Source organism: Sturnira hondurensis, unplaced genomic scaffold (genome assembly GCF_014824575.4).
Source record: "Sturnira hondurensis isolate 20B ecotype Veracruz unplaced genomic scaffold, ASM1482457v3 Scaffold0021143, whole genome shotgun sequence".
Classification (NCBI taxonomy): domain Eukaryota; kingdom Metazoa; phylum Chordata; class Mammalia; order Chiroptera; family Phyllostomidae; genus Sturnira; species Sturnira hondurensis.
In genome coordinates, this window is record NW_028093774.1 from 5,509,518 (window position 1) to 5,523,172 (window position 13,655).

The 13,655-nt window shown below is 54.0% G+C and overlaps 1 protein-coding gene across 3 annotated transcripts in view; it reads left to right on the forward strand.

Moving 5' to 3' along the window:
• CLMN (calmin) overlaps positions 1-13,283 on the forward strand; it is a 95,679-nt gene extending 82,396 nt beyond the window's left edge. The window contains exons 9-14 of one of the 3 annotated variants that reach the window (XM_037031796.1): positions 719-2,359; positions 6,104-6,300; positions 10,386-10,446; positions 11,034-11,104; positions 11,498-11,594; positions 13,085-13,283. In XM_037031796.1, the coding sequence (XP_036887691.1) occupies positions 719-2,359; positions 6,104-6,300; positions 10,386-10,446; positions 11,034-11,104; positions 11,498-11,594; positions 13,085-13,249 (2,232 nt within the window). In that variant the 3' untranslated portion in view covers positions 13,250-13,283. Of the gene's footprint in view, positions 1-718; positions 2,360-6,103; positions 6,301-10,385; positions 10,447-10,976; positions 11,105-11,497; positions 11,595-13,080 lie in introns of those variants that run through there. The other 2 variants (XM_037031797.1, XM_037031798.1) reach the window with 2 other exon arrangements.
• Positions 13,284-13,655: the final 372 nt, after the last annotated feature.

Below are 13,655 nucleotides of genomic sequence, written 5' to 3' on the forward strand. Positions count from 1 at the left end.
TGGGTCAGCTCTCCCGTCTGCCTCCAGACCAGGCAGTGGTTCACAGCGGGGAAGTAGCTGACAGTCTCTGCTCGCCTAGAAGGGCTCATTCGACAGTTTAGTTCATTGAGAGAGTTCTCTGTATCCATAGCTTGAAAAAAACAGTATTTTTAAAAATACTTTGGCAGAAACAATAGTCTTCTGCAACCACCTACAACTCCATTAGGACACTCAGCATTAGTTCCGAAGCGGCTCTTTCTGCTTCGGTTTATGTTCCTCGAGTGGGGAAGGTACATGGTCCGCAGACCCAAGTTCACGTTGCCCTGTGTCTCTTTCAGGAGGATTTTGTGGATTCAGAGAGAGAAGCCCCTATCGAATCCACCTTTGTCCGCANGGAGGCTGACCTTTCCTCATCTCGGGTGGGTCAGCTCTCCCGTCTGCCTCCAGACCAGGCAGTGGTTCACAGCGAGGAAGTAGCTGACAGTCTCTGCTCGCCTAGAAGGGCTCATTCGACAGTTTAGTTCATTGAGAGAGTTCTCTGTGTCCATAGCTTGAAAAAAAACAGTATTTTAAAAAATACTTTGGCAGAAACAATAGTCTTCTGCAACCACCTACAACTCCATTAGGACACTCAGCATTAGTTCCGAAGCGGCTCTTTCTGCTTCGGTTTATGTTCCTCGAGCAGGGAAGGTACATGGTCCGCAGACCCAAGTTCACGTTGCCCTGTGTCTCTTTGCAGGAGGATTTTGTGGATTCAGAGAGAGAAGCCCCTATCGAATCCACCTTTGTCCGCATTAAAGAAACACCCTCTGAACAGGAGAGCACGGTGTTGTTTCTGACCGAAGATGGGGAGCGTGCCTACACCGTCAACCACGAAACCAGCCACCCACCACCCTCCAAAGTCTTTGTTTGTGACAAGCCCGAGAGCGTGATAGGACCCTATCAGAGTGGCATTTCCAGCCAGGTACTGTCCGACACTGCCACCGAGGTCATCTACCAGGTCCTCGACCAGGTCCTCCAAGACGTCCCAGATAAGACCAGCAGCATGAGTGAGCCATCTCCAGAATCTTCCATCTTATCCAGAAAGGACAACCGGGCGCCCAACCATCTGCCAATGAAGAAAACTGTGCACTTTGAAGCTGACACCTACCACGATGCGTCCTGTAGCAAGGGCGCGTCCCATAGCCAAAACTCTGGCTTTGCAGGGAGCCCCAGAGGTACGAAGGAGTTGTTGAAGCAGGATGGGTACATCTTGGAAGTTGCCAAGGAAAAGCCAAAACAGGATGTCCCTGACATCCCGGAAGCAGCCTCTGAAGGAGTTGCAGATGGTGTTCCTCTGGGGGACAGTAGGATCTGTCACTCTCTGACTTCCCAGAGTTCTCCTTCTTGGAATGGGGCATCGGAGAGGGCAGCCAGCCCCCGGGAGGGAAGTCGACCCCATTCGCCCCTTGGAGAGGATACAGTTGTGGCTGATTCCTTGGAGGTCAAGGTTGAGCTGCAGACTGTAGAAGCTATGGATAAAGACGACTATTTTGAAGGCATACCATTAAAAGCCTCTAAATTTAACAGCGACCTAGCCGATTTTGCCTCGACCAGCCAGGCGTTCGATGAGGATCCTTCCCTGCCTGAGAAAACATCCGCCGAGGGCGAGCTTGTAGAGGAGCCCGCTGAGACGTTGGGGAAAAGGAGGCATAAAGCTGCCCGCAAGCAGGAGGGTTCAGACGAGCCCCCAGGGAAGCCTGGCAAGCCGCACCCTCACAAGGTCCCTGGACAAGAAGACCAAGACTATTTCTTGGCCCCTGAGGAGGTACCAGTAGATAAAAAGCCAGAGGTACATGAAAAAGCAAAGCGCAAATCCCCGCGTCGCCGGCGTGGGGAGGAAGAAGGGGAGGCGGAAGGCCCCGTGGAGCCCCGCAGAGAACCGCCCTCCAACCCCCCCAGCAGCCGCATCAGCTTGGACACCCTCGTGAGCCGCAGCGAAGAAGGCCTGGATTTCAAACCCTCCCCCCCACTCTCCAAGATTTCCGTCATCCCCCACGACCTGTTCTACTACCCGCATTACGAGGTTCCCCTGGCTGCGGTTTTGGAGGCTTACGCGGAAGGCACGGAGGATTTAAAAAACGAAGAGACGGACCTTGAAGAATCAGAGGGCTATTTGTGTGACCTGGGGCCCCAGGTGGATGAGGAGGCCAAGGCCTCTGAGAACAGCTGCGGCTTCTTGGGGCCCCGTGAGGACCAGCCCCCATCCACCCTCCAGGAACCCAATCTGGACAGGGGTGCGGAGGGTGCCAAACCAGCCTTGGAGCCCACTCCCCCACCTGCCCATCAGGACCACCAGCAAAGGGAGGCCGAGGACAGTGCCCCTGTGGAGAGTCAGCAGGTACTTGATTGCCCGGCATGGGAAATGCTTAGCATCTTTCATAAAGTAGGTTCTCTCCCAGACGTCCAAGGTGGCACATTTAAGGAGGTGCTCACTGATGCTCTGGCAAGGGTAGCCCTAGCACTCACGAGGGGTGGCTCCTTCAAATTTGTACCCTGGGTGCCTCACTGGCCTCCCCCAGTCCTGGCCCTGCCCACAGCACTGCCAAGAGATTCAATGAGATTTTGTCTGAGAGTTCAGCAGAGCAGACACGGTCATCATTTTCCATAGTAATCACAGCTGCACGCTGCGTTCCCCCACCTCCTGCTGTAGGCCAGGAAAACCAAAGGGAGACCTCATGGTTGACTCTGGCCTTGACTTTTAAAGGGTGTTTGCCTGTTTGGCACTGTTACTATTTGGCCCCTGTGGTTTGAAGGGGAGGGTGTAAATAGGGCAAGGAGGGGACACGCACTTCTGAGCTGGAACAGCTGGCACGCACTTACCTGCCACCTGAGGTTCTCATTTCATCTGGCCCAACAGCTCAAGAGGGTCCACCGGCATGTGCAGGAGAAGGTGGGTGGCCTGGCCTGATGCTATCAGGGTGCAGCGGGAGAGGGCCCTGCTGCAGGTGCCTTGATAATAAGCACGCCCATGGTAGTACTGGGAATCCGGGGGGAGGGCAGACAGGGCACCCGGGGTGAGCTGCCCTGGGAGGAGAAGGACCCCCAGGCAAGCCCACCTGCCCATTCAGTCTAGCCTGTGCCAGGCAGTGTGCAAAGTGAACCAAACAAAAAGAAGAACCTGCCTTTGGTGTTTGATGCTGGGTGTCCAGCAACTGTGCTGGGAGGGACCTTGGCATCAGACATAAGAGCTGGGGCCCAGCAGAGGGATTCAGGAGTCTACCAGAGGGAGACCCCCACCCAGGTCCAGCAGTGTCGGCAGCCTGTGGAGCTAGGGAGGGATTTCTGGGTGGAGCGCACAGCTGGAGCAGGGGCCTGCTGAGGACATCCATCGGCTATTCCAGCTCACCTGGACCACCTTTGCAACGGCCCCTCACACCGTCCCATTGGCTCCTCCCAGGCTTTCCTGTCTCTCCTCCCCAGTGCAGCGTCACCCCATCAGGCAGTGACTCCTAAAGCGCAATCTCGTCCTGTCGCTGCCCTACTCCAATCCCCAGAATAAAGTCTGCACACCTTAGCGTGACCTTTAAGGCTCTTCCATCTCCCACCTGGCCCCAACCTCCCTGGTTCCTCTTCTTTCCTGCCCCTCCAGCCACACCAGCTCCGTCCCTGGCTCCCTGCTACCCTGTTTCTCCTCTGCCTCCAGGCTTTGCTTGATCTGGTCCCAGCACCTTCCCCCCTCCACTTGGCAAGAGCTTACCTAACTTCAATGCCTCATGCAAATGGCACCTCCTCCCAGGAGCCTTCCCAGCTCCTCTGGAGCCAATAAATTTTCATCCTTCCTACCCTAGTGCTTAGCCAGGTTTTGTGGGTTGTGATTTTCTCTCCCTGGGCAGAGGGTGAGCATGGGTGTATTAAGGTTCAGACCCTAGATAGAGACCAGCCTAGCAGGGCCTGAGAAGCAGGAATCAAAGGTATATTGCATGATGATTTGGGGGTGTAAGGAGAACGTAGGGTACATTGAACACCAAGGCAAATGGCAACACTCTGGCTCAGGCAGTGGAGGGACAGGACTGAGGGAGAGGCCCAGGGTGCTCGGCAACATGAAGGCTGGCAGCCCAGAGGCCTACGGGAGAAAGGGGAGTTTGAGCAGCCTTAGGAGAGACACTTAGGGCTGAGACAGGCCAGCCGCGGTAGCTCGCTTTGATCGGTTTGCCAATTCTGGACGGTGGTGCAGACCTGCCAGGATCACTGCTGGGAGCAGAAGTCTCAGGTGGTAAGAGCCTGGAGGCAAGTGTGGCAGGACCACTGGGCCCTCTGGGGTGGGGGACAGTCACTCTGTTCATCTTTGGATGGAGGGCCAGGTGGTTCTGCAGGGGCCAGGGCTCGCCTGCTGTCTTTCCCTTTTGCCCACACATAGAGGAGCCCAGTCCGGGTCCCCCACCCCGCTCCCACGCACTGTCTGCAGGCTTGTTGGAAGCCAACTCTACCCAAGATCCAGGGGTCAGAAATGTCCCTCAGTGAGCTCAGGTCTTAGGGTCTTCGGGTTGGGGGATCATGACAGCAACTGGGGCTATTCTCTGGGATATCATGGGCTGAAAACCTCTTTTAGGACAAAAGAAAGGGGGCTGAGTGGGTGGTGGGAAGAAAACCCGAGTTGTACCCCTGCCGTGTCACTTGAAATGGCTAATTAGGGGGTCGGTCCCTCTCCCTGGCTGAGTGAGTGTGGCCAACAGAATCATAGACTTGGCAATTCGCACCCTTCTGCTTTCCAGAAGTGGGCTGTGCACCAGCCCGTGGACAGGTGATTCGGGGTATGGCTGAAAGCCCTGGGAGGGAGGGGAGCCAGGAGCCCTGGGTTGGAGCAGCCTTACAGCCGAGCCAGGGGTGAGCACGAGCAGCCCCAGTGCGGTGTGACGCAGTGCTGTGTGCTCTGCCCCTCTCGGCTCTGGTCTGCTGCCTCTGGTTCTTACCGGTCCCCCAAGCAGGTGCCTGCTGCTCTCAGGCCCACCTTGCAGTTGGTGCCTGCTGATCCAGCCTGGCCTGGACCCCTGTGGAGAAGCAGAGGGAGGGGGTGCAGCTCAGGATGACAGGCAAGGTCTGTGAGTCTGGCCTCCAGGCAGACAAGACAATGCCGGATGGACCATTTCTCTGATACCTGGCCCTCCTTTAAAAAAGAAAAATATATCTTCATCAGAGCCTAGAAAATGGCAAGTTCTTCTAGTCTTTAAAAATATGTCATCTCCATGACTCACCTCTCGGAATGATTTTGTTGATGATGGAGGGGGAACCGGAGGGTCAAATTGCTGAGAGTGTTTTTAATTTCTGCACAGAGCTTTGTTCTGTGGGTGCACAGCCTGGCTACAGTAACCCTCTTATCCCGGTGCCCGCTGAGTAGGTTCTTCTAGCCCCTAAAGGAATTATTGAGAGATGGCTCCAACAACTCCCACGCTTCTTGGTCTCACTCAGGAGCATTGCTGGTGGGTTTTGGAGTGTCTGGTGTGGACAGTGGTCAAAGGATATTCCTTGTCACGTGAACCCTAGGGAGGCACCACGATCCGCCTTCAGCTCAAGGCGCAGTGAAGCGCCATCCCACCAATTACACGTTTGCCTGTGCGTGTACCTCTCTAGACTCCAGGGCCGCCTTTGCGCCCTGTGGCCCCACCGGCTTCCCAGGTTCATTTCCCTGCTTAAGCACATGATGGTTGTGTGAAGGCTCCAACCTTTGCCCATGGGAGGGACATCTTCTCTATGAAACACTGTGGTATCATGGAGAGGCTGGTGATTATTATACCCATTTGTCAGACAAGGAGACTGAGAATCAGAGAGTAAAGTCAGTCGCTCAAGGTCAGATAGCTGGGTCGGCCAGGATTTTAAACGAGACTCTACAGACGCTAGACCTCATGCCGTGTTCACCTCACCAGTCTGCAGTGTTTGAACTCCATGCAGGGGGCAGGAGTTTGGGTGGGCTTCCCTCCCAAGGCAGACTGCGCTGGAAAGAATTTCTGGGAGAGGCCTTTGGAAGGGGCACCCTCACGGGGTCTCGGAATTGAGGCGGCGCCGAGCAGAGCACAGCTGGGCAGCATTGCTCGTGCAGTGTCGCAGCGCGAGATGCTGACTTGTGTTTGGTTGTCCTGTCCTTCAGTCCCAAGAGTCCCCAGACTCGGAAAACTCAGCAAACCCTTCAGAAGAAAAGGTCATGGGAGAAGCCGTCAGCAGTAAAAAAAAGGAAAAAAAGAAACATGTGGACCACATAGAAAGTTCAATATTTATAGCACCTGGAACTGTTCGATCCTCAGATGACCTCGAAGATGACACTGGCGACCACAGAGTCCTTCCCAGGTATTTCATTACTGTCTCCCCCACTAGGACCCAGCTGGAGAGCAACTCCCCGGGCTCACCGTGCTGCCCATTTCTGATGGGTGGCGGGGCTCGGGCTGACGGCAAAGGAAACTTTGTGAGAACGTTCACAGATTCATGCAGAATTTGTCGGGTAAATCGGTTATTTGCCAGAATCAGGAGCACAGACTCACCCTCAGCTCTGCACCTGGGTACCCGCCCCCGCCCAGCTGGCCTCCCCTTCACCTGGCCTACAGATGAGCAGCTGGACAGGGAGATAGGAAGTTTGCCTTCTCTCCTCACTCCAGGTGCTCCTGGAACTAGCAGTGAGCAGAGAAATGGCTGGGCCGCAGGAAGGTGTGGGGGCTCTGTCGGCCCCAGGTGACCGCTGTGAGAGGTCAGACTTGGCTGGTCTTAAGCATCCTCTGGAATTGGAAGGGAGGAGCTGCCTGTGTGCTGAGGGCACCTCTCATCTCTGCTTCATAGAGTTTGGACTTGAATATTATGGCTTCATCCATGAGTTTGGTTCTAAAGAACTAAGGATGGCTCCTTTATCTCAGGGAGGATAGTGACCTTGAACTGATCTGCAGGAGTCTTGTAGCACACATCTGATGTGTCACTCCAAGGCCACAGGATAGGCCAGGTTTGTCCTAGGGAAAATATTTCACTGCTGACTCTCAGGAGACCCTGGTCTCTCCCCATTATCACTTCTCATCACAGCGGTCACTGTCTACACACCCTGTGTGTCCAGGCATCTCCCTTGCATTTCCTCATTAACTCTCATGGACACCCCCGTGAGAGACAAGGGGGCTCAGGCACCTCTCAGCTCAGGAGGTGGCAGAGCTGGGGTCTTGGATGCAGCCCTGTCGACCCCCACCACCCACATTCCCTTCCTGACCCCTCGTTGCCTGTGGAGGGTGGGCCACACTGGCTGCAAAGGGACGTGGCTGAGATGCGCATTTGGGGAGTACGCGGGGAGAAGCCCAGACAGGGAGAGCTGAGTGGGAACTGGTGGGTGCCCAGCTTTCTGTCTCCCCTCTGCCTGGCTTCCATGCCCGGGGCAGTGGGGGACAAGGGAAGGTTGGTCCAGAGCCTGGGTGAGGAGGGGCAAGGCAGAGTGGAAGGCCACTGCCAGCCTTGACCATGACTCCCAGAGTCCCTCTTCCTGCCCCTCTCGTGACTGCCCAGTGAACATTTGTGTCTTAGGGTGTAGCTGGCCCTGCTCTGGGTGCTGGTGAACACTTACAGGCGGACGGCCTGGGACTGTCTCCTACTTTATCACAACTTGGGGAGAGGCTGCTGGCCACTTGCCAGGCCTCTCAGCTTCTCCCTGAGCAAGTCAGTTCTCAATAAGCTGTGAGTAGCCGTTCCATGAAGGAGGCCGCTAGACTCAGGGACTTGAGAAGAGGTCAGCCCTGGCATAATTCAGGCACAGTGCCACCGTCCGGGGCCTCAGAGCCAGCAGAGCCAGCGGGAGACAAGGTGGGACCTGACGGGAGGGGTCACAATAGCCCAGGGGCTGACCTATCTTTTGCACAGAGCACTGAGGGAATGTGGGATGTGGCTCTGGGAGGGGGAGAGAAGGCATTCTGGGGTGAGAGAAACGGCCAGAGCAAGCAGCTGGCACCGTGCGGGTGCTCCGTAAATGTCTGGGATGTGAGGGTGGGAGGAGAAACGGGAGGTGGGGGAGAGGGAGCATCTGGGCTGCCTGCCGTGTCAGGGAGTAGCCGCAGAACCCGTCCCCGTGAAGGTGAGTTGGGGATAGAGACGGAAACGTGGACCGGTATTTCAGCGTGTGCGGGGAGAGGCTTGGTGGACCTCGCCCTGACCACTCCATGGGGAGCAGGTGGCAGCCACCTGCAGCCCCCCTCCCATCTCTCCTGTACTGGTGGGGAAGCAGTGCAGCCAGGTGGAAACTGCATGCCAGACGGAGGCAAGCGTGCACAGGTGTTCTCGGTGGTATGACTGCGTGAGAACCCCAGGGCCCAGCCCATGAACCAGGCCTTCTCACCAGCTCCCTCATTTCGGGCCACGCTCAGTTCAGTCAGTACTGGCCCCGGGCTGCTGAGCAGAACTGAGCCCTGGGCATCTCTCTTCCCAAGATGTTTTCCTGGCTGGACCTTGACTCAGTCCCCACCTGTGGCTTCCTGTTGGTCTAGATAGAAAGGCCCATTGTTCCACAGCTTGCTGGACCTCTTGCGACCTGTCCCCCAGCTTCACCTCCATCCACCCTCAGTCATCCTCCCCTCTCATCCCCAGTGCTCCAGGCCCCTGCTCTTAACTGAGTTCCTTGAGTGCCCACCCTTCACCCAGGCCCTTCCCCTTTGAGGACAAGCTATCCCCTGCCTGTTTCCTGCCTTGCTCCCTTGGGTCCCAGTTTCACTTTCACTTCCTCCAGGCAGCCTTCTCGGATTCCTCCGGGCTATTTTTGATCTGCCTTTATATGTTGTCATAGTCCCTGCTCTTATCAAAAGAGTAGTTTCCCTAATTGTTTGTATAATTATTCATCCTGCGCTCCCCACCTAGGTGCTGAGCCAGCGCCCTGGAAGTGGGGAGGGCACACCAGCATTGCCCTGACACTTAGCACAGCCCCTGCCTTGCGCTTGGCATTCGGGACAAATTCTTTGGGTGAAGGAATAAATGAATGAACATGAGGTTTCAGTCTGTGATTGGCTCCTGGGGGAGCTGGGGCCTCAGCACCTAGCCCAGTGGCTGCCACACAGTAGGCTCTTGATTGTCAGTGCTTGCTGAGAGGATGAAGTTCAGGATGAAAACCTGCATCAGTCTTCTGTTGATTATGCTGTAACAGGGAAACTGCCTGAAACAAAGCATGCTGGGAAAAGGGGGAGAGGCCCCTCCTAATGGGGATGTGCTTTTTACCAGAAGCTTCACAACCATGGAGAAAGCGTGCCCTTCCTCTCCAGGTCCTCCAGTGTGCCGAGTCAGCTCTATGGGCACCACTCCAGGGCTCATTCTCCTTGTGGGTGCGTTTTGTTTCATTGCCGTGCTGTGAGACCAGCCAGCAAAAACAGGCACAGGCTTCAGACCAAAGACATGGACTGAGGTTTCCCCTAGGCCTGGCCAAGCACCTGGCACATAGTAGGTGCTCAGGAACTAGTCATTGGCAGTGTGCCCAATGCAAAGGAAAAGCTAGTTAAAGTTTTCAGAACAACAGTGGGTAATGGAACCAAGGATTCTTGTGATGAAAACATTTGGGATAAATGTCTACATCAAATGCTTTTTTTCCGGACCCCAGGATGCCATAGGGGAGGTTGCCCTGGAGGAAGCTGAGATGACTGTCTCTCTGTCAAGGCCCAGTGACACCCAACACCTAGCTGTCCTGTTGAGCAGCCATACGGGGCCACTTTGACCCCCCCTCACACTGTTATCCCCACCAGCTCCGTGAAGGGGTGGCAGGAACGATGAACCATTTTAGAGATGAGGAAACCAGTCAGAGGCGAAATACTTGGCTAAGTAAGGCTGCCAGTTAATCCAGAAGCCAGGGTGACAGTCCAGGCCTCTGGCTGGGTCCTGTTTGCCTCAGTCCTAGGCAAGCCAGCTCTAGTAGAAGGTCAGAGAACTACTCAATGTCAGCCTCAAAGACAAGGTCATTATATTAGCCTCCTCATGCATGAAAAGAGGTGGTACAGCCTAGAGTCAGACAAGTGGAGAGCAGCGTCGTGCACAGAACAGCGGCCCGGAAAGGGGGTTAAATACCAGGTCTTGGCCCAGGTCTGACCTTAGCTAGCTGTGGACATCTGCCAAGTGCCCAGACTTAGGGAAGCTTGGGTAAAGAGACTCTCTCCTAGTATGAGGTCCTATGATTTTCAAGAATATGTGGTCTTCTTTCTACTTAAAACTCTCTGTGTTGTTGATGAGGGCCTATGTGTCTCTCTAATACCACCCCCAACATTTGTAAACACACTCCAGCCCAAACAGATGTATTGGGTAAAATGTCTCATTTCTGTCTCTGGGTCTGAGTCAGACTTTGCTGAAGTCCACACGCAGAAGCCTCAGGAGGGGGCGGGCCAGCTGAGCCACAAGGAGCTCTTGGTGGCAAGACTTCAAAACATGTGTTTATTTTTCAGGACTAGCCACAGTGACTCCAGCATTTACATCCGACAACATACCAATAGGTGTTTGGAATCGGTTAGTATGTGAATTTCTTCTTCCACGCTCTTCTGCTAATCAGTTCCTTCCCGTCCTTCCTCCTCCCCGGCCCAGAGCTTTGACATTACTAACATGCAACAACTATACTTTTGGATAGAAGACAAGCAAATTGAAATCTTGCTGTTAAGCACAGTCCAGTCAGATGTCCAGTTTGGGCAATAGGGGATGTAAATAAAGGGATGATTTTAAAGCCTAAAGGCCTCTTTGTTATACAAGAAAAAAATGTATCCAAGACACCCGCCCCAGAAAGATCAAGTTCAAAGACAGGTGCAACAGAAGTGCAGGGTGCGCTCTACCTTTGCAACAATTTAGCTCTGGTTGTGTTGGGACCCGAAGCACCGTGGTCCACACCCCTGATTCGCGTGGCGAGAGGGGGGCCACCGGGGTGGGGTTGGGGAGAGGGTAGAACAATGTTTAGCAATTTGACTTGGGTTTTAGATGTTTACAGTATTGAGAAACGTGGCGTGCTCGGCTTTGTGTGTTTAAAATCATTTTATTTTCTGTTTCAGAGATTTCATCTTTACTAATTGGGTTTGCGGGGGTTTTGTTTATAAATTTCACTGTAGGATCATTTTAGCTATGTTCAATTGAGGAGCGCAGCCGATCAGGATGACAGAAGAAATCGAATGTCAACCAGGTGGGTGGCTTTACTCGGAGTTTTGCGGGCTTTAAAAAAAACTGTCTTATTTTTTTTTTTAATTATGCAGCCTACCTACTGGGGGTGGCTATTCTCCAGCTGTGCTTTGTTGGCAAGATTAAGAGTCTGAGATAACGCAAAGAATTAACCATCTCAGAGAGAATGGGTGTAAATTGAATATGAGTGAGCGGGAGAAGTAGATATGAATTCATAAAAATGGCTCCCTTTAGAGATCGGTCTGGATCACACAACCACATGTAAATAAGGGGCGGGGCATGTATCGGCATCTGTCCGGGGAAGAGCCGGGCAGGAGAGGTAGGGATGTGATGCTCCGTGTTCTGAGTGCCCCCCCACCCGCCTGACCACCATGTTCATTCCTTGTCCTCCCTGCAGGTACAATACTCAGCATCTCACTGAGCTGGTCTTACTGTTTTATGGCATCAGAGCAGACAAGAAGAGGGAAGGCAGACATGCCAGGAAGTCTATGAAAGTATCTCTTATTCTTGGAGAACCAGACGGCCTAGGCCAGGCCTGCCGCACGTTGCCGGCCCACTTAGGACATAGGAAACCAGAGACATCCCTAAAATCGACAAGTCTGACCTGCCCCTACGCCTGTTAGCGTTACTAAATCACTTAATTTTATTGATTTTTTTTTAAATTCGCCATGGATTTTAATTGGCTTGGAAGGACTTAAATTATTGGAATGGAAAACCCCTGCCAGAATATTGCCCGACACCCAGGAGTGCGCTCCCTCAAATTCCGCCTCTCTGGCTCCTAAAAAGAGGCGAGATCTGTTTCCCTCCCCTGCCGTAAAATGGAAATATTAATGCACATTTTCCATTAGGCTTGACGTACTCATAGGGAAATAGCACTCGCAGCTTTTATGAGATAGAAACTTTGAAAACTGAGCCTGCAGGGTTGAGAAATGCAGTCAGTCGTGTTTTCCATGTTTTGGGGCATTTACTACCTGTGCAATAAAAAAATACAGTTTAAATTTTCTTTCAGGACAGTGTTAAGAAAGAGAAAGCAATCCTGTCCATTGTCCAGTATCTGCATCTGAATCCCTCCGTTTTCAGAGCAGGGCGGAAGCACAGTCCACTCTGGGCCTGGGCTGTCCCTGGGTCAGGGGACAGTTGGGGCTAAAGGCGTTTCCGACCCATAGCCTCCATCACAAGTCCCAAGTGACCCCAAAGAGCTTACACTCAGCTTCTAGACGTGCAGCTGAAGCAGAGGCTCCTGATGCCCCTTCCGGTCAGAATATGCTCCCAGCCCTTCCCTTTGTGGAAATTGGGCGCCGCGGTTGGTCACCACCGCACGGCACCCTCTGGGCTCTGTCCTCTGGAGAAGAGCTCACTGTCACTTTAACACCATTTTCTGTGAAGTAAAAGAAGAAAGAGGAATCTGACCAAAGCCAAATCCAGCCATTATTTTAACAACCAGAAACCAAAGTTCGTGGTGGTTCTTTTGGTTTTGGTTTCTAATGGCTGTTTGCAAATGCTCTGTAACTGGGGAACTCTCTGTTCCTTCAGGGGACGTGGAAAGTCCCCTCTGCTGCTCAGTAGTAACACAGCTGCCAGTATCTAACCATGTGAAGGCAGCTGTGGTGGCCTGGGATGCTGTCCTGGCCTGGGAGTCGGACCTGGGCCGGGGCCCCGCTCCGTCACAGTCACTGTGTGGCCTAGGGCAGGCCTCTCCACCACCCTGTGAGTCTCAGGGTGCCCATCTGTAGAATGGGCTAGCGGCCTCTCCCTCTTCACCTTGTGGGGATGAACCGAGTATTGTGAGCGCTCACAGGGCCACCAGGCCCTCAGCCCCCCACCTTGGGGCTACCCATGCAATGTGGGGTGTCCTGGCCGCACCCCTGGGCTGCCCTCAGCTCTCCAGTTGGGCAGTGGTGTTCACGTACAGGGAGCGAGCAGGGGCCACTCCACTGGGGCCCTGCTTGTGACTGCCCTGCCTGTGTCTTGCCCCTGCAGGAAGGCCAACCGCTCTGGCGAAGCCTCGCTGCAGGAGACTGCCAGGCTGCAGAGCGACTCGCTGACCCAGCTTGTCCAGCAGCCGGACATGGTGTACTTCATCCTCTTCCTCTGGCTGCTGGTGTACTGCCTGCTGCTCTTCCCACAGCTGGACATCACCAGACTCTGATGCGTGTGTCTGCACAATAAAAAGAACAGGACCCCGCCCGGGTGGGAGATCTTTCTACTTCGTTTTCTTTCGGGGTCTGGACAGGGCACCGCTACAGACAGTTGAGGATCTCCCAGGAAATTTGGACTCCTTGCTTTTCTTTTTCTTTTTTTTAATGGTTTTTTTTTTCTTCTCGTGAATCCTAAGCATGCTTTCTCCCTGGCTGTGTACTCAGCACTCAGGGGTATGCTGGACCCTTGGGTGGGCTCTATCCTCGTGTGCCTTGCTTTGTCACTTACTGGTTTCTAGCCATAACCCGGTCTCGGCCCATCCCACATGTAGGTTCTTAAGGTTCTAGATGGACTCGAGTTACTTTCCTGTCCGATGAGGGTCCTCCCGATGGGAAAGAGTGTGCATGCCCCAGGCA